At 46.0% G+C, this 24,178-nt stretch overlaps 7 protein-coding genes across 7 annotated transcripts; 3 read left to right on the plus strand and 4 right to left on the minus strand.

The window, feature by feature from the left end:
• Positions 1-302: 302 nt before the first annotated feature.
• F5891DRAFT_1255674 (alcohol oxidase) lies at positions 303-3,509 on the plus strand (the record flags this gene model as incomplete). The annotated part of the gene is made up of 25 exons (XM_041369997.1): positions 303-357; positions 407-414; positions 468-567; positions 615-692; positions 834-1,023; positions 1,072-1,136; positions 1,186-1,244; positions 1,296-1,334; positions 1,389-1,400; positions 1,449-1,517; positions 1,573-1,748; positions 1,801-1,819; positions 1,872-1,919; positions 1,967-1,994; positions 2,049-2,133; positions 2,188-2,402; positions 2,460-2,542; positions 2,590-2,647; positions 2,701-2,790; positions 2,844-2,888; positions 2,938-2,970; positions 3,026-3,090; positions 3,140-3,212; positions 3,264-3,290; positions 3,339-3,509. 25 exons carry the CDS (start codon positions 303-305, stop codon positions 3,371-3,373), a joined length of 1,755 nt encoding a protein of 584 aa, XP_041230720.1. The 3' UTR covers positions 3,374-3,509.
• A 30-nt stretch (positions 3,510-3,539) lies between these two features.
• F5891DRAFT_1011124 (cytochrome P450) lies at positions 3,540-5,898 on the minus strand. Its single transcript, XM_041360655.1, has 12 exons — positions 5,642-5,898; positions 5,444-5,586; positions 5,207-5,379; positions 5,087-5,153; positions 4,939-5,023; positions 4,630-4,871; positions 4,306-4,534; positions 4,191-4,253; positions 4,030-4,132; positions 3,922-3,974; positions 3,830-3,887; positions 3,540-3,776 (listed from the first exon to the last, which is right to left on the minus strand). The coding sequence occupies exons 1-12, from the start codon at positions 5,862-5,864 to the stop codon at positions 3,674-3,676; spliced, it is 1,542 nt and encodes a 513-aa protein (XP_041230721.1). The 5' UTR covers positions 5,865-5,898; the 3' UTR covers positions 3,540-3,673.
• Positions 5,899-6,091: 193 nt separating this feature from the next.
• On the plus strand, positions 6,092-10,208 carry F5891DRAFT_1011128 (uncharacterized protein). The gene is made up of 13 exons (XM_041360656.1): positions 6,092-6,648; positions 6,699-6,966; positions 7,016-7,122; positions 7,172-7,467; positions 7,522-7,663; positions 7,714-7,807; positions 7,858-7,892; positions 7,947-7,989; positions 8,047-8,481; positions 8,529-9,046; positions 9,102-9,545; positions 9,600-10,128; positions 10,160-10,208. Exons 1-12 carry the CDS (start codon positions 6,358-6,360, stop codon positions 10,017-10,019), a joined length of 3,093 nt encoding a protein of 1,030 aa, XP_041230722.1. The 5' UTR covers positions 6,092-6,357; the 3' UTR covers positions 10,020-10,128; positions 10,160-10,208.
• A 352-nt stretch (positions 10,209-10,560) lies between these two features.
• On the minus strand, positions 10,561-11,614 carry F5891DRAFT_1126319 (UbiA prenyltransferase family; the record flags this gene model as incomplete). Its single annotated transcript, XM_041364078.1, has 4 exons — positions 10,561-10,635; positions 10,685-11,013; positions 11,065-11,449; positions 11,513-11,614. The coding sequence occupies 4 exons, from the start codon at positions 11,612-11,614 to the stop codon at positions 10,561-10,563; spliced, it is 891 nt and encodes a 296-aa protein (XP_041230723.1).
• A 1,409-nt stretch (positions 11,615-13,023) lies between these two features.
• F5891DRAFT_1011140 (MFS general substrate transporter) lies at positions 13,024-15,731 on the minus strand. Its single transcript, XM_041360657.1, has 18 exons — positions 15,473-15,731; positions 15,348-15,409; positions 15,142-15,289; positions 15,048-15,092; positions 14,892-14,992; positions 14,822-14,839; positions 14,706-14,774; positions 14,574-14,649; positions 14,478-14,527; positions 14,244-14,427; positions 14,122-14,197; positions 14,016-14,074; positions 13,835-13,968; positions 13,701-13,782; positions 13,618-13,642; positions 13,495-13,571; positions 13,340-13,443; positions 13,024-13,283 (listed from the first exon to the last, which is right to left on the minus strand). Exons 1-18 carry the CDS (start codon positions 15,545-15,547, stop codon positions 13,232-13,234), a joined length of 1,437 nt encoding a protein of 478 aa, XP_041230724.1. The 5' UTR covers positions 15,548-15,731; the 3' UTR covers positions 13,024-13,231.
• Positions 15,732-16,024: 293 nt separating this feature from the next.
• Positions 16,025-18,599, plus strand: F5891DRAFT_726697 (aryl-alcohol oxidase-like protein). The gene is made up of 9 exons (XM_041372979.1): positions 16,025-16,503; positions 16,559-16,719; positions 16,768-16,874; positions 16,924-17,128; positions 17,176-17,364; positions 17,418-17,827; positions 17,880-17,964; positions 18,014-18,360; positions 18,411-18,599. Exons 1-9 carry the CDS (start codon positions 16,412-16,414, stop codon positions 18,495-18,497), a joined length of 1,683 nt encoding a protein of 560 aa, XP_041230725.1. The 5' UTR covers positions 16,025-16,411; the 3' UTR covers positions 18,498-18,599.
• Positions 18,600-21,799: 3,200 nt separating this feature from the next.
• On the minus strand, positions 21,800-23,150 carry F5891DRAFT_726797 (uncharacterized protein). Its single transcript, XM_041372980.1, has 7 exons — positions 23,120-23,150; positions 22,943-23,061; positions 22,475-22,781; positions 22,400-22,428; positions 22,293-22,348; positions 22,213-22,238; positions 21,800-22,158 (listed from the first exon to the last, which is right to left on the minus strand). The coding sequence occupies exons 2-7, from the start codon at positions 22,956-22,958 to the stop codon at positions 21,960-21,962; spliced, it is 633 nt and encodes a 210-aa protein (XP_041230726.1). The 5' UTR covers positions 22,959-23,061; positions 23,120-23,150; the 3' UTR covers positions 21,800-21,959.
• Positions 23,151-24,178: the final 1,028 nt, after the last annotated feature.

Below are 24,178 nucleotides of genomic sequence, written 5' to 3' on the forward strand. Positions count from 1 at the left end.
GATCTTATCACGCAACTTGCCATCCTGTGAATGTTCTCATCAGACCAAGCATCACATCCCATGGCTATTTTGGTAATTGTGGGTTCACTAGCTCCGTGAACTGGGTCGGTGCTTGGCGCCGCTGAAAGGCGTAGTTGGTCTTAGTCACAGTGTAATTCTGTCATCTCCGTGATCAAGATATTCTCGCGCAGATGCGCCCAATGATCATCGATCGATATCCAGTCACGGTTCTAGCATCCCTCTCAGCGCCTGTCTCTCTATAAGAACGGCTTTGAGCCTTATTCCTCCTTACTAGCTGAACAATGCTGACCTCCGTCGATGGAATCAAAGGACAAGTCTTCGACTATATCATCATTGGTACGCTCTGTATCAATTTCTGATGTAGAGTAACTCACCTTGCTTCCAGGTGGTGGAGTAAGAAGGAGCATTCACGGCTCTTAACTTGAAAACTGACCGATAGCCCCTAGACTACTGGTCTCGTTTTAGCGACACGTTTGTCAGAAAACCCATCGACTTCGGTCCTTGTCTTGGAGGCAGGCAGTGCTCATATCGATGATGCCAATCTACGTCAGTCTGTCAGAATACTCGTGAATTATCCCTGACATCAAGTCTAGTGATACCTCAACAACGTTGGTTGTTTATGGGCAAACCTGAATACGACTGGAGCTTTAAAACTGTCAGTATCTCCGACTGTAGGTTCATAATCGCAACTAACCAGCGCAAAGGAAACACAACATCACGCCAAAGACAGAATATTCACTTGGCCTAGGTCAGTTTGTGCTGCTTGACTCTGAAGAGTCGTCGCTACTTTAACTGATAGCTCTTGTTTACAGGGGGAAAGGACTCGGAGGCAGTTCCGCAATCAATAATCTCCTCTGGAATAAGCCAGCGCGCCAACACATTGAAGGCGAGCTTCATTTGCCTACATCAACACCTCCTTAACACACCAACAGCATGGGGTGCGCTTGGCAACGATGGCTGGACTTGGGAAAAATTTCAGGCATATTCCAAGAAATCTGAGAGGTCAACAATATCAATATGCTGAGGGTTGCGTCACTAATCACCTCCCAGGTTTGTGGAACCGAACCATAACACGGATGTCTTGACGTACGATACAAAGCTTCACGGGGAGCAGGGTGTGTCGCTTCGTTGATAGCATAATGAATCTTGCTCAACTTATCTCAGGCCCCATCGTCACGTCATTTCCTCCGCTTATTTCAAACCTCGAGGCAGATTTTAGGAAGGTATTGCTTGTATTCTAAGGATGTCACATTCTATCTTACATCGCTGACCAGGCAATGGAGGCCCACAATGTCCCGAATATTCAAGATGCAGTAAGTTCGTTGTAATGACACACTTGTACGTTCTGAAAGGAGTTTTGCATCCAGTTCTCCGGGGAGGTAAATACTTTATTCGCTTACGACTTTTTCCACCTAATCTTCACTCAGATCCGCGGAACATCCCCCTCTCTGTCCAATTTGGACCCATCAACGCATCATCGATCTTACGCTACTAACGTGGGTGCCTCGAAGTTGTAATCAAAGTTGACATCGATCTATCACAATCGCTCAGATGTATTATCAACCAGTCGCAGGCCGTACCAACCTACAGGTCATCGTTGATGCCTATGTGACCGAGATCATTACAACGAAAGTCAATGGATCAATCACCGCCACTGGCGTCAAATTTGTCAAAAGCGACAATACCTACACGGCAAATGTCGCTGGCGAAGTGTGCCTAACGGCTGGGTAAGCCCTTCTTTACTATCTGAGGTGCTGCAGCTAAATAATACTTCCTCAGTACAATTATGTCTCCAAAGGTTTGAATATCTTATGTGTCACCGCCTCGATATGGAATAACTTTCTACTTAGATACTCGAATTGTCTGGCATCGGTGATCCTGCTGTTCTTCGACGGGCGGTATTGATGTGAAACTCGACCTCCCTGGTGTTGGAATGAATGTTCAGGAACATCTATACACCGGAGTAACCTTCGGTGCGTTGCAGAATACCGACCCAGTGTATGGTCGCTGACTCATCCTGACTTCAGAGTTGACGGATCACTTTGTGGGCGAGCAGGAGGTCAATACCTTTGATTCTCTCGCCACAAATCTTGGCAAGCAAAAAGAGCTGTTGTAAGTCAGATCAACAGTCAATTGGATCTTACCGGCTGGACAGGGCATCACTAGTGCATCTGGCAAAGGCACTTTGAACCTCAACACTGTCGACGTCGCGTTCGTTGCGTTAGCTGATATCTCACCCGAACTCAATGCAAAAGTAATCGCATCCTTGCAAACTGAGGAGAAGGATGCAGGACTCGCTGCGCAGTACAAAATACAAGCAGAGCATCTTCGGGAGAAGGTCCCTAGTCTCGAAATCATACTGGCTCCAGGACCCGCAAAGCGTATGTATCACTTTTGTCGTTGTATTTGGGCTGATTTTGATGCTTGTTGCATTGCAGCACCCCCGCAGGGGTGGGATGCCTCGAAGAAGCATGTTTCACTCTGTTTTGCTACCAACTGTCCGCTTTCTCGTGGAACCATAGTAGGCAACAAATTCATCCTTGAGTTCTTCGCCAATGCATTTGATAGCATGTTACATCCAAAGATTCGCTTGCGATTGACCCGCATGTTTTTGAGAATAGATTCGGTAGGGCAAACTTTTCTCGTATCCGCACCACTCTAACACCCTGTCGATTTAAGACCTAGACACCATGGTTGAATTAGTCAAGTATTGCAGGAGGTTGGCTCAGACGCCTCCCTTGAAGGGAGAAGGAGAGGGCCGACTCGTAGGTAGGCGTTGTTTTCACACCTTGTGAAACAGACTCATACCGCATGCATTCCAGAAATTCATCCCGGACCAGATTGTCAAGATGATGCCGCCATCGCAGGTTCGGTCATGATTCAATTCCTCAAGTGAAGTTACTCACCTGAATTTAGAATGGATTTGCAACAATGTCAACACGACCTTTCGTAAGTTCTCTCCGCATGTCTGCATACACAACAGTGCTTAATCATTACATGTTAGATACTGCTGGTTCATGTTCCATGCTTCCGAAGGAATTGAACGGCGTCGTCGATCCTCAACTCAAGGTAATACTCAAACACAATCATGTGTCGTGTTTTAACCATCGACCTATAGGTATGGGGCACTCACAATATCAGAGTCGCCGACTTGTCGATCATCCCGCTCCATGTTGGCAGCCACACCCAATGTAAATTTATCGTTTATTGCTTTATCACACACCCTAACATCGTCATTCCAGCTGTAGCATATGCCCTAGCAGAACAAGGTATGCTCCGACTCTTTCTTAAACTACTCGCTCTTATCATGATCTTAGCTGCGGACATCATCAAGGCGTCCCACGAGAAGTAGTTGAACTCAGCTGGTTTATGTTGTACAATAACAATGGAATCGTAGTCACATGTACCTATAAGCATACGTCCTGAACAATCTTTTCAGAACTGTTCTATTTAGGACGTTAAAGTCGATGATATTCAAAGTGTCTTAAGTTGAGGCCAGCTTCATGCACACTGATCAGTTCTAAGTTCAGGCCCCGTGTATTTCTAGACACGAGGACACTATAATATATCGCGGACCAAGATTCATAACTATGATGCTTGTACAAGATAAGGATACACGGATACACTCTTCCTCTCGCTACAAGTTACTGCGTCATTCACTGCCATTCTTGGACATCTCCCTAGCTCTGGCATGGAGTTCTTCTGCGAGCTGCTCAGAACGGGGAAGTATACAAACATGAAACGATTCAGGGAACCTTGCCAATTTAGTCGTGAGTAAAACATCCAGGTAGTGCATGATCTAACTGACCTCATCATACCCTGTCTAAACGGCGCCCTCAAAAGAGAGTTCCTTCCGTCCGATCCAACTAGTCGGAGATATGACAAAGGTGGACACGAGACCAGTCACAAATAAAAATACACTGTTGTCCGCAAAAAACCTGCCGGGACATATCCTTGAAGCGGATAGACATAAGAACATCAGATTAGTGTCGCCACTGCACCACACACCTCCTACCAAATCCAAAAGCGTACGAATATGGGTCCAATGCTGTCCTTTCGACGCAATCGTCAAGAAAACGCTCTGGTGCAAATTCAGTCGGGAGAAATTCCGCTGATGTCGTCCCTAGACATCGCCCTATAAAACGGAATGAGTGCGCCGTAGAATCTACATAAGTTGCATAACGCTGACCAAACATTCGGAAAAACAATTGTTCCCTTAGGCACGCGGAACCCTTGGAAGAAATGACTCAACAGATGCCTGCTGATTCAAAGGATTGCGCGAACCTTGGTATACGTCTTCCTTGCTAGTAAAATGAGGAAGACTTAGAGGAACCACTGGATTCCACCGCATCGTTTCTTTGATGGCAGCATTCACGTAAGGTAAGCGTGAACGATCATCCAATGTCGGGAGTTGCCCATGGCCAACAACGCGATCAAGCTCCATCTTTATCTTGGTTTGAATATCAGGGTACAAGGCCATGGCAAGAATGAAAGCCAAGATTGTGCCCATGGTCTGCATCTCGAAACGTCAAAACAACATGTATGATCAATGTATCGAAATCTTGCCGTTTCACTACCAGCTAATGAGAGTCAATGTCAAATCGGAACGTCAAAAGACTTCAACTCACCCCCATACATCGAACCAGCAGCCCACCGTATGTGATGTTCCATGTCGGCAGCGCCTTCTACCTGAAGACAAGTAGCGGTGAAGGATGCGGTTGGTGAAGGCGACAAAAATTGTTGCTTCGCATATTCAAAGGGTAGTCCGACAACGCGAAGAAGGCGCGTGCGGCCTTCTGTGGCAATAGCATGGATGTTGTTGAAGGGGACCCAAGAAGGGATATATCTGACTAGAATCATGCAGATGCTTCATATCAACACTTCCTCTGAGGACATGATTTCACGGGATTTACTCACGCCATGGAAACATATCGACAGCGTATGCTCCTGGCATCATTCCTTTGCCTATGGTGGCCATCATAATCTCCAGTTCAGTAATAAACTAGAAGGGAGGTATAAGAATGTAAGATAAAAGTCTATCGTTGGCCAAGTAAAGCGCACAAACATTCATCGTCTCCGAGCTTTTGACTGGGACACCATATGTCATGGACAACACAATGCGGCCCGCGGCCCTTGGATTACCTTCTGTGAGCTGAAATACGCTATGATGAAGTGTACCACTTACAACCGAAGCTGAGATATGAAGTCGCTTGGGTTCTCGATGAGGCTGTCCAAAAACGACACGACGGCCTCCGTTTGCAGCTTGCTATATTCTTTGATTGCGCCAGCATTCAAAGCCAAATGAGCAAGCTTCCTCTGTTGTTTCCACGCAGCGCAGTATCGAAGTAATGGAAAGCTCTAGGCCACGCAACCAAGAGCGAAGTTAAAATACCAACAACGTCAGCATCCCAATACCACCTACTTGGCCAAGGCCCATGAGCTCTCCTAACATCATGGGTACCGGACGATCGGAATACGATTTCTTGGATAAAAGTTCGTTAGCATGTTCGAAGGAGTTCAACACCATGATCCGTTGTTGCAATGCCTCAAGATAGATGATGTCGCCTATGAGAAGAACGTTTACCGAGAATACTTTGTATGAAATGTCTGGATAACTAACCATACAAGCTTTTCCACTCTGCGAATACTTTTGCCATGTCAACTAATGGAATATCGAAGAGGTTTCCTATGATTGGCATTTTTTTAGGACCAGGAGGTAATGGTATGAGCTGGTGTATGTCCTTTGGTTCGCATTGTCTGAGTCTTTTGCGAATGACTTGGCCCAAATAGACGGCGAATGCACCGGCCAAGCATGCAAAACCAACTATCAGCTTGGAATACATGTTAACGGAAGTAAAGACTGAAGCACTTTGAAGCACCTTGATGATCACATTCAGCCTAAATATCACCGGCGCACCACCGGGACCTAGGCTGTGCGGGTGTCATTGTTAAACGCTGACGGGGAAAAGAGTGGCTAGTGCTAGTATAGATACACCGTGACGGTGACGGAGTAATAATACTACCCCATTCAATAATTTCAATTACATATGCATGTCCCAATATGGGCCGACTAAACGGTACAATCACCGCTCATAGTACAGGATCCACAAAATGGTGTCATGTAGGGCGCCGTGATCTGATACTGATGCGGCTGGACTCCGAGTGCAGTACACCGGGCACAACTTTCTATTTTCAAAATGCCTGGGGTTCACACGTGCGCGCCTTCAAAGTCACTGAATTACTTGGAGACTCGAGTTCTTTCCAAGAGCGTTAGTATCGAGAACACATCCGCTTGACAGAAGTTCACGACGCCTACTAATCACGCCTCAGACACTGATGAATTCCTCAGCCTGTACTTTGCCAGACAGTTTCGTGCAATTTTGCAGCGATCAATCAGCTTCTACGTTTTGTTGGAATGTCAAGGTTGATAGTGACTCAACCCTCTCAATTTCTGATAGAACGAGGGCAGACTTGATCCAGGACGCTACCGCAACTGCACAACGGTTCTTGCATTCCGGCCTTCCACGAAGGCGATGCGGAGCACCACTAGTCAATGTATGCTTCTTCGCGCGCAGTGGCTATGATCTCTTTGTGGGGTTCCTCGCTGCCTTGATAAACAGATGGACTGTGTGTCTAAACTTTCTTCTTACCTGCGAATAAAGTCTGATCATTCCAAGCCGACATTGATATCTGACAAGAATAGTCCTGAAGGTGTAATACACCTTGTTCGTGCCTCCGGTTCTCAGTGTCTTTTCGTTGACGCTACTCATCCCGACCTCATCGATCTCGTACAACGCCAAGTCCCAAATCTTCAAATTACTCCTCTACAGAGTGATAATGGGACGACTCTACAACCCCCCGTCACTTACCCTCCCATCCATCAAGACCACGACTTACTAGACCTAGATATGGTCGCGTATAATCTTCATACTTCAGGATCAACAGGTATGCGATATCGTCTCTCCACGTCAATCTAACCTTCAAGATATTGCAGGACACCCTAAACTGATACCAATTACTCACAGACAGTGGTACGACCAAACCATGCGATTGACACCATTTCCGGGCCGTGCAGTGTGTACCCCTATGCCTATGTTTCATGTAAATGCGTCCATTGAGGTCTCATCGGTTTACTCATGCGCATCTGCAGACGGTGGGGCTTACTTGCTTAACCAAGTTCACTATTGGCGCAGGCTGCATACCGGTAGTCATCGAATCTACGCGACCTTGCACAGGAGAATTACTGTGTCATATTCTCAGCCGCTTCAATGGTGCAATTTGTGTTACCCCTCCGTCCCTGCTTGAACAGATCTCCTTGATGGGAGAAGGAGCAATACAAACACTCGGCTCTACACATATGGTTTTGTTCGCTGGCGCACCCCTGCAAGAGCCTGTTGGTAACAGATTAGCAAGTCATGGCGTGAATATCATCTCGGCCTTTGGAACGTTAGTGCCCTCTGCTAACTATCGATGACGTTTTTTTCTGATCTCTGAACACAGCACTGAGACCGGACAATTAACTGTGGCAGATATCAGCTCTGACGATCCCCTCGACTGGCCTTATGTCCGATTCATCGATCCATCTGAGATAACATTGGTGGATGTACCAAATGCCAGTGATCTGCGGCGTTTAGTTGTCAAGGTATTTCTTCTCAAAAGTTTAACCTGGCTTATTTTGACCATACTATCCAGCCAGGCCGTTTTGTGTCTTCTGACCTCGTCAATCATCATAATCCTATTGGCTTCAGCTCTGGAGACCTATGGCGGGAGCATCCAACAAGAAAAGGTATTCTCAATAATTCTCGCGCAATTTACTTCATTAATATGACTGCACAGGGCTTTGGAAACACGCAGGAAGAATGAGTAGTGTGGTTAGTGTAGTTGCTTTCTGAGGGAATGTAGCACGCTAATATCTCTTTTCCAAGACTGTGCTCTGTAATGGAGAGAAGACGGACAACGAACAGCTTGGTAGGGCGTTTCACGGTCTTTTCAAAGGTCAGGTAGCAATTCTGAGCTTGGATATAGAGTCACTTGTGCTCAAGAATTCCTTCGTGGAACGCGCGGTTGTATTTGGCGAAGGGCGTTTGCAGAATGGGCTGCTTGTCCTTCCCAAGGCCATATCCTGGAGCAATGCTGATTTTGCGACATCCTTACAGTCAACCATTCGACACATGAATTCCATTGTTCCAAAGCATTCTCGCGTCGTACAAGCTCTCGTTATCCTTGGAGATCCGAAAAAACCTTTCGTTCTGACAGACAAAGGGACCATCCGACGCCACGAGACACTTGCTCTTTACTCTCAAGAGATCCAGGAAGCATATGCAGCCCTGGACTCTGGGTCTCCTTTTAGACCTCTGCCATTAAAAGGTGATTATAAGGGCGTTCTACTGTACATTCAGGCAATCGCAGCCCGTGTACTTGGGGTGGAGGTTGCTGTTGAAGATGACCTTTTCTCCCGTGGTTGGTATTCTTGCATTTTACATGCCAGCTAGCTCATATCTTTCTAGGCATGGATTCCTTATCAGCAGCGAATTTTACAGCCTACCTAACGCCACTTTGGAAACTCGTTAGGGACACAGAATTACCTCGTAATATCGTCTACAAATATTCATCCATCGATAGTCTGCATCAAGTAATCACTGGGAGAATATCGCACAACAGGCATCGTAATAACGCAGAACACATAGATGCGATCATCAAGAAGTGGACATTTCCGAACCCTGCTCCAGCCAGGCGTTTATCGTACTTGGAACACACATCCGACAATGTAGACGACGATCGCCTGATTGTGCTCCTCACAGGATCAACAGGCACATTCGGTAGCCACATTTTGTCAGAGCTCGTACGGAGGGAAGGAGTCCACGCTGTTTACTGCTTAGACCGCGCGAATCCTCGTTCGTTGGGTGCTCATACTCAGCGAATAAGATACGAAGCTGCGTCAGGCAAAGGAGACACAAAGGTCGAGTCTTGGTCTATGAGTCTCGGAGAAAGCGACTTTGGTTTAGATTCAGAAACTGTTCAGAAGGTCAGTATCTCGAATCTTGGGAATTTTAGCCCTGATAAGTTGCAACGCGTATCAGATCCATAGAGACGTTACCCACATCGTTCATTGCGCATGGGACGTGAATTTCAACCACGAGTTGGAACATTTTCTCGACCCCCATGTCCGTGCCCTACATACGATGCTCGAACTATCTGCTTCTAGCGTTCGCACAAAGGCACCACGCGTCTTTTTCATCTCCAGCGTTTCTGCTGTTGCGAACTACTCGGGGCCCGAACATGCTATCCCTGAAGTTACTTTCAACTCGTCGAGCTTACCACTTGATCAGGGTTATGCGCAATCGAAGTATGTTGCGGAAAGGGTTCTAATTGATGCATCCCGAGCCGCAAATATACCAGTAACGATTGTGCGTGCTGGACAACTTGCTGGCAATACCACGCTAGGCGCATGGAATGTGATGGAACATATTCCTATTTTCATTCAGGCTTGTTTCTCTCTGAAGCTTATGCCCTCTCAGATTCCGGTTCGTCATTCAAATAACCCCCATACCCCACTAATGATCTAATTCTCATTATAGAACTTGTCATGGACGCCGATTGATGTTGCATCAGCCATCTTGGTGGATATCGTACTAAAGGACCCTCACAGTGATGTGATCAACCTTTTGGTGCGGCACATCGATAGTCTCAAAGAACTCACCAGCTCGGATTTCCTACAATGGATGGTTGAGGCATCAGGGAATTCTATAGTTCTCGTATCCAACGAGAAATGGCTCGACTCAGTGCGAAATAGCACAGTGATCTTGAAGGCGAAGCATCTCCTGCCATTCTTCGAACAATGGCTGTCCAATGCAGCTCACTGCAGGCATCGTGTACTCAGCGTACAGGATACGAAGCCTTTGTCTGAAAGCTTTTCTCGAGCACACATAACCCCAGAACTCTTCGAACAGTACGTGAACTTCATTCTCAAGTCAAATAGTTCATCGAGTAGTGTATGAATAATGTACATCGGTCTGGACATCCAAAATTTCGAATTAGAGCCTGTATGAAGTCCGGAAGAGCATTGTAATGTCCATTTACGGCGATTTTTTGGATACTGGAGTTGACAGCACAGCTCATGAGAGCGAATATCGAGTCTAGGCTGACAGACCAGTAAGTACGGGATGGACACATGCACTTGTTTAATTACCGCCAGCTATCTTTTAATGTTACAGCCTGCGCTGATTGAACAGGCAATCGTTTACGGTCGACAAGACCTCCAGGGTGGTCATGCTGGGTAGCTAGGGGGGACGGACATTATGATAGACAGAGAGGTGACGACTATAACAAGACATGATGAGCCAACTAAAGTTGGGCGCCAGACAACATGGTCTATTCTATTCTAATAATGGACAACTGGGCCAATAAAGCTAAGGAGAATAGCTCGGAGTGTACGTACTATATAAGCTGACATCGGCATATAACCAAACAGTGACGGGAAAGAGTATATTTTACATAGTGTCGTCAATGAAAGTTTCATAATTGAAATCATGGATGTCATTATTTGAGGAAAGGGTCCTGATATTGGAGGTATCGCCAATAGCCTGGCAACACGTGCACTGCCGACAACCACACCTGAAAAAATTTGAGCGCAGAGGCGATACGTGGATGAGTTAGGACTGACGTTGTATAGAAGGAATGATGTTTGGTCCGCTGCTCTGTTTCTCAATAATAAGAACCGAACGCCGACCAGCACAGAGAAGCATAGAAGCAGAATGCTGTAAGCCCAAGTCAACTGCCACACGAAGCTGACAGCAATCGACCAAAATGCGAGAAGTGGTAAGATCGAGGCACGACCCAATCGCGGTGACACGATCGGTAAGGTCATCCTGCCGGTCAATCTGTCTCCCTCCTCGTCTTTGAAATCTTGGGTATGTATAGTGGTAGCAAACACCGCTGTGCTTATCGCGACAGACAGACATGCTGCAGCGTCCATGTGCGACGCATCACAGCCTTCAGTATTCATCAGTCAATATGTATCAGACCGGAAAATAAATCACTCGCCTGCGATCAACGTTCCTCCTATTTCAAACGAAGCAAAACCTATAGCAGTTACAATGTTCTTTGTGAGCCAGTGACGGTGTGCTTGTAATTCATTATATAAGATAGTAAACAGCACGAGAGCCACGCTAGAAAATAGCACAGGACCACCGTGTACGATGGATATGATCCAACAAGCTGGGACTAAGCCCCAGCGAAGAATGATGGCATGCCTCAGCGAGATTCGACCGGCTGGCAATGGGCGAATGGGCTTGTTTTTTGCATCTTCGTCGACATCTTGTATTTGATTGGATGTGTCGAACTGCAGGAGATGCAAAAATATCCACCAAACCACTGGAACAATGCGATGTGGGGTGCAAAGGGGAGCTGAACTGACACTAAATATTGTCTGCAAGTAGGGTACGATGTGGGATTGATCAGTACTCAACTTCACCACGAATCAATGACCTACGATAGGAATTAACGTAGTTTTGATATCTGACTTGACAAACAGAAATATTGTCAAAAGTATGCCGAATAATGTATCACTTCGTGTGAAAGCGCTGGTGTGCATCGTGGCTAACCGACGGTTCAAGAACAAAACATCGGCGGTGCAGCTCGAAGTAATTGTAGTAGCTACGAGCAGGGCTGTACAACTACGCCTGTTCACTTCTTTAGGCTGATAAGTTGCTAATGGCGACTCACCAATGCCATCATGATTGTGGCAAAACATTTGATTCCTAGGCCTGACCGGTCGACCGATCTACCGATCTGGCCCCCCATCTTGATTGACCGGGATGTACCATATGCAAGATAGCCGACTAGTTCAAGACCCTAGAGCGCAAAATCTTTGGGAGGTTCTGCGCGTCAGCGCCATACTGCCATTCGGTAGGACATATTCATGCTACCAAATGCACCCTGCATGACAGCCAGTGTGAAAGCTCGTCATAAACTTTATGCGACAGGTTGCAAGGGCGCCGCCGGACCAACTTAAACGGATCAACGGTCACTTGAAAAAGCGGAGTGGCAAAGTACCTAGACACAAAAGTGTGAGTATTCCTACGGTAGTAGGCTAGTACGAATATTGTAGCGATGAAATCATTTGACATACCCTCTGACTCAGATAATTAAAGACTGAAGAAAGTGGCACGGCCCGGCGGCGGACCATATGATCATGAATCATGATGCATTCAAGTTAGACCCAGTGAAAACGGGAATGTGTCAAAACAGAAGTAAATATATGCAAAGCTTACTCCGGCGTTCAGACTGACATCGTTCTTGTGTTTCGTTTCGTTTTTTGCACAGGTAAGCTATTCTTGAAGCCTGCTTGCTCGTTTCACGTATTGACTTCATGTTCAGCGAACAAAGATTGCATTCCGGTGTGTATATCGTCAGTATATCATCGATCAACGTGGTACCATCAGAAGCCGATGGCATGATGACGAGAAGGAGAGCACTTATACCGAGGAGTCCATTAGAGTGCGTTACGTCAATTGCAGGGCCTTTATGTATTGCCTTCACTGATGAAGATAGAAAGGAGATGCTCTCCAGATATTGTCATGTAATGGTATATATGTAAGGCTTCTCACCAGTCCTGGGTGGAAACGAGTGGCCGGCCGCAGTTCTACAGTCTGTGCTGATATGAATTTGAAAAAATCACCAGGGAGCTCAGAGATTGGACCGCGGATTTCCCTGTATATTGGCAAAGGTTTCAGCGACTATCCCCATGCTGAAAGTGAGTCAAGTCACGGAGTCAAACAAAGTACTAGTGACCAGGTAACTTTGTCCCTGTCAAGAATATACTCCATGGAGAACAATACAGGACCCCCGGTGTCCTTGCGCGTCTCCCAATTCACGAATGCCCTCGTACCCCCATCAGCCCTCCGTTCCCGCCGGCCACGTTCAAAGAGCGGATATAAACTATTCGCCATATAGGGGCTCCCCAGAACGTTGTTTTGGAAATTTAACTCACAGCATCGCGGCTCAACTTAACAGGTCCTTTTATTCTACTAATAGGTATAAGTGGGATAATTCTACCGAAAGAAGCCACATGGGAAATAAACTCTTACAGAGAAAATAGAGCTTACTTATCAGCTAGACTGTCCATTAGGAACGTATGTACTGATCAAATTAAAAACTTCATCGACAACACTATGGAAACGTCTTTGGGAGCAAAATCGGTGCATTCATATTAAACAAGCGCAGGTGCAAACCGAGACCTGGCGCGTAATATCGGACCATAGCTGTGTTCAAAAGATAATTAATCACCAGATTTTCCAAAGAAAAATCAGATGCAAACCGTTTCAGCACAATAGGGATGGGAATCATCAAGCAGGCAATACAGCCAAGTAAAGTTGAAGCCCATCGTGGATCAAGGGCAGTGTACATCTGCGACGCAAATAACTGCAAGAGAATCATGTACCAACTGCCAGTGTAACAAAAGAGGAGACGTACAGGAAACACTGCGCCTGCAGCACTTCTAAAAACAGTGTTCGCAGCAAGGGCAGATGCAGCGGCAATAAGATAAACGTCTATACAAAACTGAGTAGATGAGGAAAGAAAGAGTTCTCATCGTACCGATGATATAGTTGAATAATGCAAGCTAGAAAGCGCAATCGACTCATTAAGGTATGAAAATTGATATGAAAAAAAGTTCTTACAAAGATCCAAATTGAGGAGAGTCCCATTAAAGCACCTGCCATCATTGGTGCCCAGTATGAAATGGATGGATAAGATGTCCATCTACAAAGAAATGTGAGTTTACAAGACCATTTGGGTAACAATTGGGCTTTACCCAAACCAAAAGAAGGTGATGGCGAATAGGGGCGCCCCAGACATAGCCAGATTAAGACGTATCTCTGGAGAAACCAGTCCTGCTTTGTGCTTATCCATCGCTGCCTCGTACTGAGGGTGAAATATCAAGAGATACTAAGGAAAGTCAGATGAGGGTGAACAGCGAAAAATGCATGACTCACTCCAAAAACGCCCGTTATGCTACCCGCGACCAGAGGTAAGTAAGTCAACCCCAACACCCCTAAGGCAAAGATTAACACAAATTGAGTCTTAAACGTAGCAAAATACCTGGCTGAAAGCCGTGTCCCACCGTAAACACTACAGGATATGCTTCGAACAGTAGGTATACACATCCATAGACGAACTACACGACAGTCAAGTCAAAGTAGATGGAAGAGATGAGAGCTTACACTCATGTAAGCGGTGACTGCGATGAGCATTGGTTCACAAATAAGAATTTTGAAAGGCCTGGTGAGGCTCTCTTCAAGTCGCTTGTGTAGCTGCTTTGCTTGGACTAGCTCCAGAGGAGCATGATATCGGTGATCCCCCGTTTTCAAACGAAGCTGTTCCGCTTTATGCAGAAGGACAATGGGACTGAGTGTACAAAGTCAGCATGATATATATTGGCAATTGTATCAACTAACGCATATGTCTCCGGTAGAGTGAAGTAGATGAACACAAAACACACTGTAGCCTATGGAAAGTTGGTGAATATGCTCGTTCCTCGTTAAGCGACTTACGAATGCGGTGAGAACCCAGAATAACCAAGGCCATGGGGTCCCAGACTGTGCAATGTAGCCTCCAACCAATGGTCCACTAGGAAAAAATTCCATGTAAGTCATTCTTATCAGGTGAATGATGCGCCCGCTTACAAGGCTGGTCCAACAAAAGGTGCAAGAGTAAATAGAGCCAACGCTTTTCCTCGAGTTTTTGCGTCCCAGCTACGAGACTTTTAGCTAGAGCAAGGAGAGGGCTAATCTATACATACATGTCTGATATCAGCGCTCTATTGAGGGCTATTGGTCAAGAAAAGTTGAATCAACAAATTGAGCTCATACCCGCTGTTGGTCAACGGCGCGGCAGCGAACAGACCGCCGAGCAGACGGAATATAATAATGGATGCCGTGTTCTTCGATAGTGCACAACCAACTTGGAAACACTGATGCGTTGTATGTGTCAAATGTCTTAATGCTTAGAGTGCGATCCCCACTTACAGCGTATACCGGAAACGTGACAAGGAATATCAACCTTCTGCCATACTGATAACTTGTCAACAAAACGGTGTTCCGAAATGCAAAGTTGGTATACCTGCTCCGATAGTGGGCCCCAGAAAAGGGGACCAACACAATACCCCGCCACAAAAACTGAGATCGTCAATGCAGCTACCTCTTCAGAGAGCTTAAACTGAGCCATAAGTTGGGTAGCAATGCCAGAAGGAGCCGAGGAAGCAAACGTGCTAAATTACATCATTAATGTCATTTGTCGAGTTGCAGCGTTCAAGAGGAAGAACTCACGCATTAAAGCCCAATAACCCCGCAAAATATGTCAGGTACCAACGTTTCCGTCTGCTCCAGTTCTGAAGTTGGTTGTCGAAAGTTGTTAGAGCTTGCAAGACGAAGTTTTAGATAGACGGCGGTACCTTTGGATTTTCCTTGTCGTCTGGTGCAAATTGTACCAAGTAGGGATCTACCGGCGTGACGTTGTCTTGTGCCATGAATTTGCGAGTTACTCGACGAGTCTAGTTGAGGCTGGGATATGAAAGGTACACCTGCCAGCCGTCAAAAACTAGCGCTGACTGCTGGTGGGTATGAGACACAGAGCAATTTTGAACGATTGAACAGCCCTGGCAGTATTAGTATGGTACTAGTACTATTGTATTTCAATTCACAGCTTCGAAGCAAAAATAATTTGTCATACCACACCTTCTCGAAGAGATCAGCTATACAAAAGGAAACAGTAACACCGCCCCCGGAATGGGAGCGGCCTTTAGTCATGGAGCTTGTGAAATGGGGTACACAACACAACGTTGCCAGTGGGTCACCGGTCATGGCATCTGCATCATGCGGCAATGCATGGATGCAGCGTGCTAATATTATACTTACCTAATTTGTCAAAGGTTTAATCTCTGATAAGTTGTTTACATGTCATAATATTCGTTAAATAACTAAACTACCAAATCTGGCTTTATTTCAACAACATCAACGTACGTCCGAAACTGAGGCCTGACAGCGACCATTGATGGGCCCTGAGGAGGAACAGGAATGATGACCCGCCAGCATTATAACCGTAGTGTCCCACAAGGTCGGTATCCACCGTATGGTCACTGGCTCATCACATCAATGGATCTATCGGCCTATAAGACGCATGATTCAAACACCCCGGGTATCACCTACATCACATGTTGCGCTTTCTGCTCCTTTCCGGACTGGCATTCCAGGGTTTTGTTACAGCGACGCTGTATACTGATCCAACCCAGTTGCCAACGAGGGAGTACGACTTTGTCGTGGTTGGAGGTGACCAGTTTTTCTTTGTTTACTCGTTTTGATGCTAAATTGTTCCGCCCGTTCCGCCGCTCATCATGATATCAGCGGGAACAGCAGGCAGTGTCATTGCAGCTAGGCTATCAGAGAATCCTGCTTTTTCTGTCCTCGTGATAGAAGCTGGTTCAAGGTATGTTTATTTGATAATTAATTTTGTTGTCTTTTACTCACTAATATTTTTCAAGTAACCAAAACATTCTAGCCGCTGAAGTACCATTCTTGGGTTCCTCTCTCTCCCCGAACACCGCTGTTACATGGAATTACACGACCACACCCCAAATCGGTCTCAATAACAGGTCTATACCATATCCAAGAGGATATGTCCTTGGGGGCTCAAGTACAATCAGTAAGTCCGCTATTCTTATAATACAAGAAAGATCTAATAAGGTTTCAGATTTTGAGATATGGACCAGAGGCTCGATAGATGATTATAATCGATTCGCAGATGTGACCTGTGATCCCGGTTGGTCGTGGGATGAAATGTTTCATTACATGAAGAAAGTAAATACCCCCATCTTGCTGACCTGGCTCAATTCTAACTGGCTGGTAGAGCGAACATTTGGTCCCTCCTACGGACAATCGTTCTGTATTCGGAGAGGTGGATCCATCTATACATGGTAAGAAGGGGCCAGTGCAAGTAAGCCTGGGTGGCTTCGTCAGTGGCATGGATCGGCGTGTTATTGACACAACGAGAGAATTGAACTGCGAGTTCCCTTACAACGTAGACATGAATTCAGGCTATCCTCTGGGACTTGGTCAGGCAATACTAGTAACACCAGGAACAACCGCTCATTATTCTTAGGATGGGCGCAGAACTCCGTGAGCTCGAAAGGTTTTCGGAGCAGCTCAGCTACAGCATATTTGACACCTGCGATGGAAAGAGACAACCTGGATGTCCTCATCCAAACTCGCGTCACGAAACTTGTAGCGGTTTCGCAGGAAAATGGCGTTCCGAAATTCGGCCAAGTAGAGGTGGCTCAAACTGCAACAGGTGACTCTAGCATTTTTGCGTCCCGGTTTTCTCAGCTCACATGCCCTCGTAAGGTCCACGGTTGTTGTTCAACGCAACCAAAGAAGTCATTCTATCCGGCGGAACGATCAATACACCCCAGCTTTTACAGCTGAGCGGTGTTGGCGACTCGGCGTTGCTTGCGTCGTTGAATATCACTACCATTCTTAATCTTGAAGACGTTGGCAAGAATCTTTCTGACCATCCTTTCTTGGCCAATCACTGGCTCGTCAATTCCACTTCCACATTCGAAAAAGTTGGTCGAAATGCCACTCTGACTGCTGATCTACTCGCACAATGGAATGCGACTGGCACAGGCCTTTTGTCAGACCCCGGTGCCAACCAAATTGGCTGGAAGCGGCTTCCATCAAACTCAAGTATCTTCCAACAGTATCCTGACCCATCTGCTGGCCCGGCATCTGCTCACTACGAACTTCTGCCCGTCGTAAGTCTCCCTTGTTCATTTCTTTCGTGTAATCTGATGACGTGCGTTATAGAACGGATTCGTGTCATTCGTTGAAAGTACCCCAGCGACAGGGTTTTTTATGTCTGTTGTGACAAACATAGCTTCTCCACTATCTCGTGCGCAATTTTGCGCGTATCGCGTGCTCAGTCACTGATTGATCTCAAGGTGGTTCGGTGACATTGGCGTCGAGCGATCCTTTTGACAATCCAATCATCAATCCTGCATTGCTGGAAAGCCCATTCGACATTTATGTAATGGTGGAAGCCATTAAATCTGCCAAGCGATTCGTCGAGGCGCCCGCATGGAAAGGTTACATTATCCAAGCTCTTGGTGCTCTCAATTCCACTATAGACGAAGACTTAGCAGAGTATGCTCGGAGCTCAACATCTACGGTTTTCCATCCAGTTGGAACCGCTCGAATGACGTCCTACTCTAACCAGGATGGTGTGGTCAACCCAGATTTACTTGTCAAAGGGTCTTCTGGATTGCGAATCGTAGACGCATCTGTTTTAGTGAGTCGCAGCTTGGCATTACGTGATCAATATTACTGACATCTGTTCAGCCGTATATACCGGCTGCCCATCCTCAAGCATGTGTTTATGCCATGGCTGAAAGAGCAGCGGATTTGATCAAAGCTGCATGGTCCTGAGTCTCGGATCGAGCTGGTTGGAAGTATAATGTCCCGTGGACTCATCACGTACATGTTTTCTTGTCTCTTTACGTGCGAGGTTGCAGCCACTTAATCACATACACTTCGATCGGAAGGCTGCGGCTGCCATGAGAATTTTGTGTTTAAAAGTAATCTGACGGTGATGACATCTCAAAATAGGAACACCGAAGTGCCTGTAACACCTACTCGGCATCCGCATGAATTTCCAAGAGCGCAAATACGTCTCCGATGAAATTGGTTTTCGGTATGTGTTATTACGAGCCAGCAGCAACATTTGAGTTTAGCCTAGTCTGCTTTTTCAGGGCATCGTTCAGTTTGACAACTGTAAACTCCGGCTCGGTAGGTATAAAACTGACAAGAAATCAAAGAATTACATGGTATGTTTGATATTGCAGTAGTGCTCATAGGGAGGTTTCGATAGCCTGGGTAGGATACAAGTTTGTTTGCTTCATGTGGATCTCCCCTATCTTTGATGGTTGACTATTCAGATCTGGCATCATGTCGACGCAATTTGTTGAGTGACTTTGGATAAGTTGTTATGCTCACCGAGGCTGTGCTGGTGAGATGAAGGGAGAAGATACGACAGGCTTCTTGACGGTCGCACCATGATCGGTATGTGTCAGATAGATGAAGTATTACTGGCTTGCATTGATGGACTTATGCACACGTGTAGCACAAATTACGAGCAAGGCTGCAAGAGCACTGGCAGTTTTTTGATGCTGTTCAAGTAGTGTCTCGCTTGTGCAAGTGTTTCACCGCCAACATCCAAAAATATATATATTGGCAGATCAAAGCAGTAACGGTATCAACCTTCAATGTTTCAGCGATCCAAGCTGTGATGGTTATATAACCGGCACGAATGCTATCGTCGTACATTCACCAAGTCAGCGTTTCACCCACACTCATTCTCTACCAATATGACCATAGTCTCGAATGATCCCGCTTTGTTGCCGTTCGTCAACGCAGAACGTGTTTATAGCTATTTTGCAGGTTCGCGGAGAGCAATCAGATGTTGAAGCTGCTATCTTAATCTAACCTTGGCTGCGGTTTCACAGTTGCCTCCTTGATGGGGGCGACGTATGATTGGGGTTAGCATGGCCATATTAAAGGACTGTTAATATCTTACAAGTGTTTTCAGCACTTACACTCGGACAAGAGGTACGTCAATGCTACGACTGGAGCAGCCATCTCGCTAAGAATGCTTTTGAAGATTGAATTGGTCTGGGTGAGTAGAGTCTATGTCAGAGAAACAACGATGAAAATCCAAATACACTTAATTACAGAGGCAACCCTGGTCTCTCATGACAATTATGTATCTCGGTGTATGTAGCAGGTTGTTTGTTGCAGACATCATATTGTGCTGACTCAAAAGTATCCTAGGCGCGCTACATTGGACTAATATTTTGGGCTGCGTATGTTCGGAAGGCTAAATAATCGATGTTGTGCTAATGGTCTGTCTCATAATCAGCCCGGCCGTACTGAGTATGTCTCCTTAGTACATTCACTATCTTCGGGTCGTCTGACCAACGACATACAGACAGTGTTCAGACCATCCCGCTAACAGATACAGTGAGTCTTGTGCACAGATGCCTACTATTCCCCTCTAATTAACTGTGGTGCACTGTAGGAGTGGGTGTGGTTCTTTACTAACTTCCTGGTGAGTCACTAATGACTGCCACGCTATACGGCCACAGATGTGAGTCTGTTTGGAGTGTGTACTGCCCGAGGCTGGTCACTGACTGGATTCGTCAGGCTCTCTTATATACGTCGTACGGAGTTCGGGGAGTGCTTTGGCGTTAGCGATGTTGTGCGGTGAGCTTGGCACTTGCGAGACCTCAGTGATATTGACTTGATTGAAACATACTGCAAGTCATCATCGTCACTCGGTTATATGCCATGTATCAACGATCCAGAAGAATTCTGATCTTTCTCGTTGTTACCTTCCTGGCTGTCTACATTTTCACCGGAGTGACAATCGTACTAGCAGCAGTGTATAGTTCAGGAGGTACGCCTAATTGTGGATGAAACTAAAACGGGGCTCATTAATGAATACCAGAGGAACTCATCATCTTCGGCAATCATCAGTGCTCGTATGGCTTTGCGAAAGATGTCACACTTCTGGTTTCCATTGATTGGATAGTCAGCCTCGTATGGGAGGTTCTTGCACTATGTCTCGCAATCTGGATTGCTGTAAAACACTTCCGTGAGTTGCGACTCGGAAATGCAAGAGGGATCATCAGGGACTCTTTCACGGTGTTGATAAAAACTCAGGTGATTTATCTTGCGAGGTAGGTTCGGATTATAATCATGGTTCCTTTTTTCCACTGAAGGGTCGGATATGCTAGTTTTGTTGCTGCTTCTTGCCTCCTCGTTATTCTCGATTTGTTTCCGACACTCTTAACGGTATGTCAATCTTTCACTGACCTCTCTGCATGCAACCATGGTTCATCATTCTCATAGAATCCCTTGGAAGATCAGATTTTTTATGGCTTGCTTGATATTTTTATGGTCGTGCAGAGGTCTGTGCTGGGACCACGCCTGATCCTTAGCATCCGAGAATATCATGCTAAGCTCGCGGTTGATTCCAACACGGCGACTGATATGATCTCAATGGCTTTCCAGGAGCGTGTGCATATATCAACCAGCAGTAGTGTGTAATGCTTGGTGAAGTTGACAGCTGACTGGTTCTCTACAAAGAGCAGGGGAATTTATTCCTGCTTTCGTGATGGTATTGATCTAAGTTATTTGGTGTTCCGAAAGAGGTTTCAAGGAGTCATACTCTGGGTAAAATTTTCGTCGTAGTATTTGGTTATAATAAGTGGTTTACTATACGTGCTCGTTATGTTTGTTTAAACCAATATTCTGAATACCACTGCTGGCACTAGCTGCCCGCCCACACTTGCACCAATCACTGGTCTTCTTTCTGTGCGATGCAATCATTCCTACGATTACTTGGGTGAATGAGAGTGCGATCGAGTGACAGTGCACTGCTTCAGATCCTCAGCAATCTGCCCCCGTAGTGACGTGCATGGCCCGGCTTCAGGCCGTGGGCCAAGCCAAGCCAGGCCAGAATAGGCCAGGCCAAGCCAGGCCAACGTTCTTGGCCTGGCATCCAAAGCCCCACAGGCCGCGGCTCTTGTACTTAGTAAGCACAGTTAGTAACCTAACACCTATTTTTGTTTCTCCAAAGTTTCCGTTGCTGCCCTCGAGCGATTCGCCCGATTCATCCTCTTGCCTCATTCAATATCACATCCTTGTCTTCTCACCTCACTCGCGCCAACTGGCTTACAGAACGAGATATAATAGACATTAAGTAATGTATTGAGTGTGGCACGAATTTGTGGCGACCTAAGGTCTTTTTTTGTATGTTAGATCAAGAAATAGCATATGGATTAGATTCGTGTTTTCATATCGCCTTTGCCCCTATATTCCCTGCAGAAGTCAAAGACTCGGAGGGAAAACGTCCATCTCATCAACTTCGACATAGATTTCCCCTTCACTGGTTCCTCTCCTCCATTGAACACGGCTGAGTTCTGCGTGGTTAAGCAACCATGCAGGATCGACATGGTGAGTTGCAGCCAATGAACGAATGCTCAGCATCGCGCGACAGACGGAGACGACCGTGGTCCCTACTGCCAATCTGGAAATATTTCCCATGAGCTTTCAGTGAACAGCAAGGTTGGTATGACCTTACCCTCCCCCAAGGGCTGGATAGTAGACCTGGAACCGAATTTCAAATTGTCGTTGGCAGCTATGGTCATAGTAAAACCTTACAGATATGTGATCTAGTTCAGTCATAGAAAGGCTGATGATTTCGTACAGCAGCGTTCCTATCATTTGCTTCAGAATCTGACATATAAGAATAATCGAGGTGTACGCACCGGCAGCAAAAGCATACATAAATATCCCTCTGACCAAACATTAGTGACTAGTTTGCGACCGACAAAGGAGCCTACTCTTTTAAGAACCGGTGGATAACCCCATGTTCTTGCAAAGTTCCTGAACTGACTCTAAAGCGATACATGGTTAATGAGAACATGACCGTATGAACGATCAAGGATGGCAAGTAGATTGTGAATAGCACTGGAGGACTGTTCGAATTCGCGGACGAGTTGGTGATCTCGTAAGCACTCTTGACGGCTCTAAAACAGGCGCCACCGACAATTGCAGTTCCTATCATGGAGCCGATGAACACGACGGCCGCAAACCATCTAACCAAGCGCTTCCGATGGAATAGATGCCATACTCGCAGTGTTACGACACCTGTAGACTCGCCGTTAGTAAAGGCAATTGGATACGATAGTTAAGCGGGAGTAAGCCGCGGTGAGAAGGGCTATGTCCGACATAGGGTCTTCGACCCAAAGGACGATAAATAATGAATTTTTAAAAAGGCAATTGGATCGATGAGAAAATGTAAGACAAACATTGGCAGAGCACCATGACCACGAATGCAAGGAGGTAAACCACCAGAAAAAGCTGGCCAGCGCTAGTATTTAATGTGAGCTAGTTTTGCTGGGACCCTGTCAGCTGTACCAACTCACGCCTGTGGAAAGTTGTATGTAAGTCCCCAACGACGATATGCGCAATCTAAAAATACCTACAAGAGAACTGAGGTTCTTGCTATCTGCTATTCGGATATCAGTTTCCAGAGCCAGTACAAGGAATACTCAAGCTGACGGACCAAAAAGGACCAAGCTATAAAATCGATTTCGTCAACAGGTGCAGCCTTACGAGACGGAGTCAAAAACGCACAACACTTGTGTCACAGCGAGGTATCGGATCTGTGAACCTACGATCAATCACAGGAAATAAAATAAAATCTGTTTACGGCATTACACTGAGATATAGTATCCTCGAAGCTGACCATGGCCCAGACCAGAAGAAATTTATCTGAAATGATAACGGCAACTCGAAAGACGAGTCAGATTTATGAATGCAAGGATATTTACCTCTTCAGCGAACGTGATAGCGTGGTCGTATAGCACAAGGGTGAATGATACCAAAGCCAATTCCTTAGATGAAAAGTGGGCCCATAACTGCGTCTGTGTGGACATGACTTCGAGGAGTACTCCGCTGAGTGGGAATTAGGAAATTAGTGCGGGTATACTTCTTATTTGTTAACTCAAGTACAGCATTGATCAGACGACTCGGAAGCTGATGCGCATCTTAATGATATGATATGCTTACTTTGTTTCGACCTGCTCAAATAGGAAATGCGTCACCGGTCAGAGTGTTTCGTGTTTGGGCCTGGCGATATAAAATCAGAATTGCAGTACGACAGTAGCCTTTGTTGGATGACATGGCATGAGACCTGACCTGATGACTTGGGGCGCGCGGCGCGCGGACAATCCAGATGCTGTGCACGGCATTCCTGCACCATTACCGAGTTTTTTTTCCCATCCACATCCTAAGCTGTTCCAGAAATACTCCCCCGCAGACAGCTAGGAGTGGTCAAGACAATGATATGTGGTGAGGTAGTTGAATATTTTAATGGTGTAGAACTTGCTTGAGCTTATTATGTAACCGATAACACTAGTATAAATTTGTTATTCAAATTTGTTATTCCGACGTTAACATCTCATCATATGGTATCTGTACATCAATGCATCAATGCATCATGCTGCACATGCGGACTTACATAAATAGCATGCGTCTGCGAT

Source organism: Suillus fuscotomentosus, assembly GCF_016647785.1.
Source record: "Suillus fuscotomentosus strain FC203 chromosome Unknown F5891scaffold_8, whole genome shotgun sequence".
Classification (NCBI taxonomy): Eukaryota; Fungi; Basidiomycota; class Agaricomycetes; order Boletales; family Suillaceae; genus Suillus; species Suillus fuscotomentosus.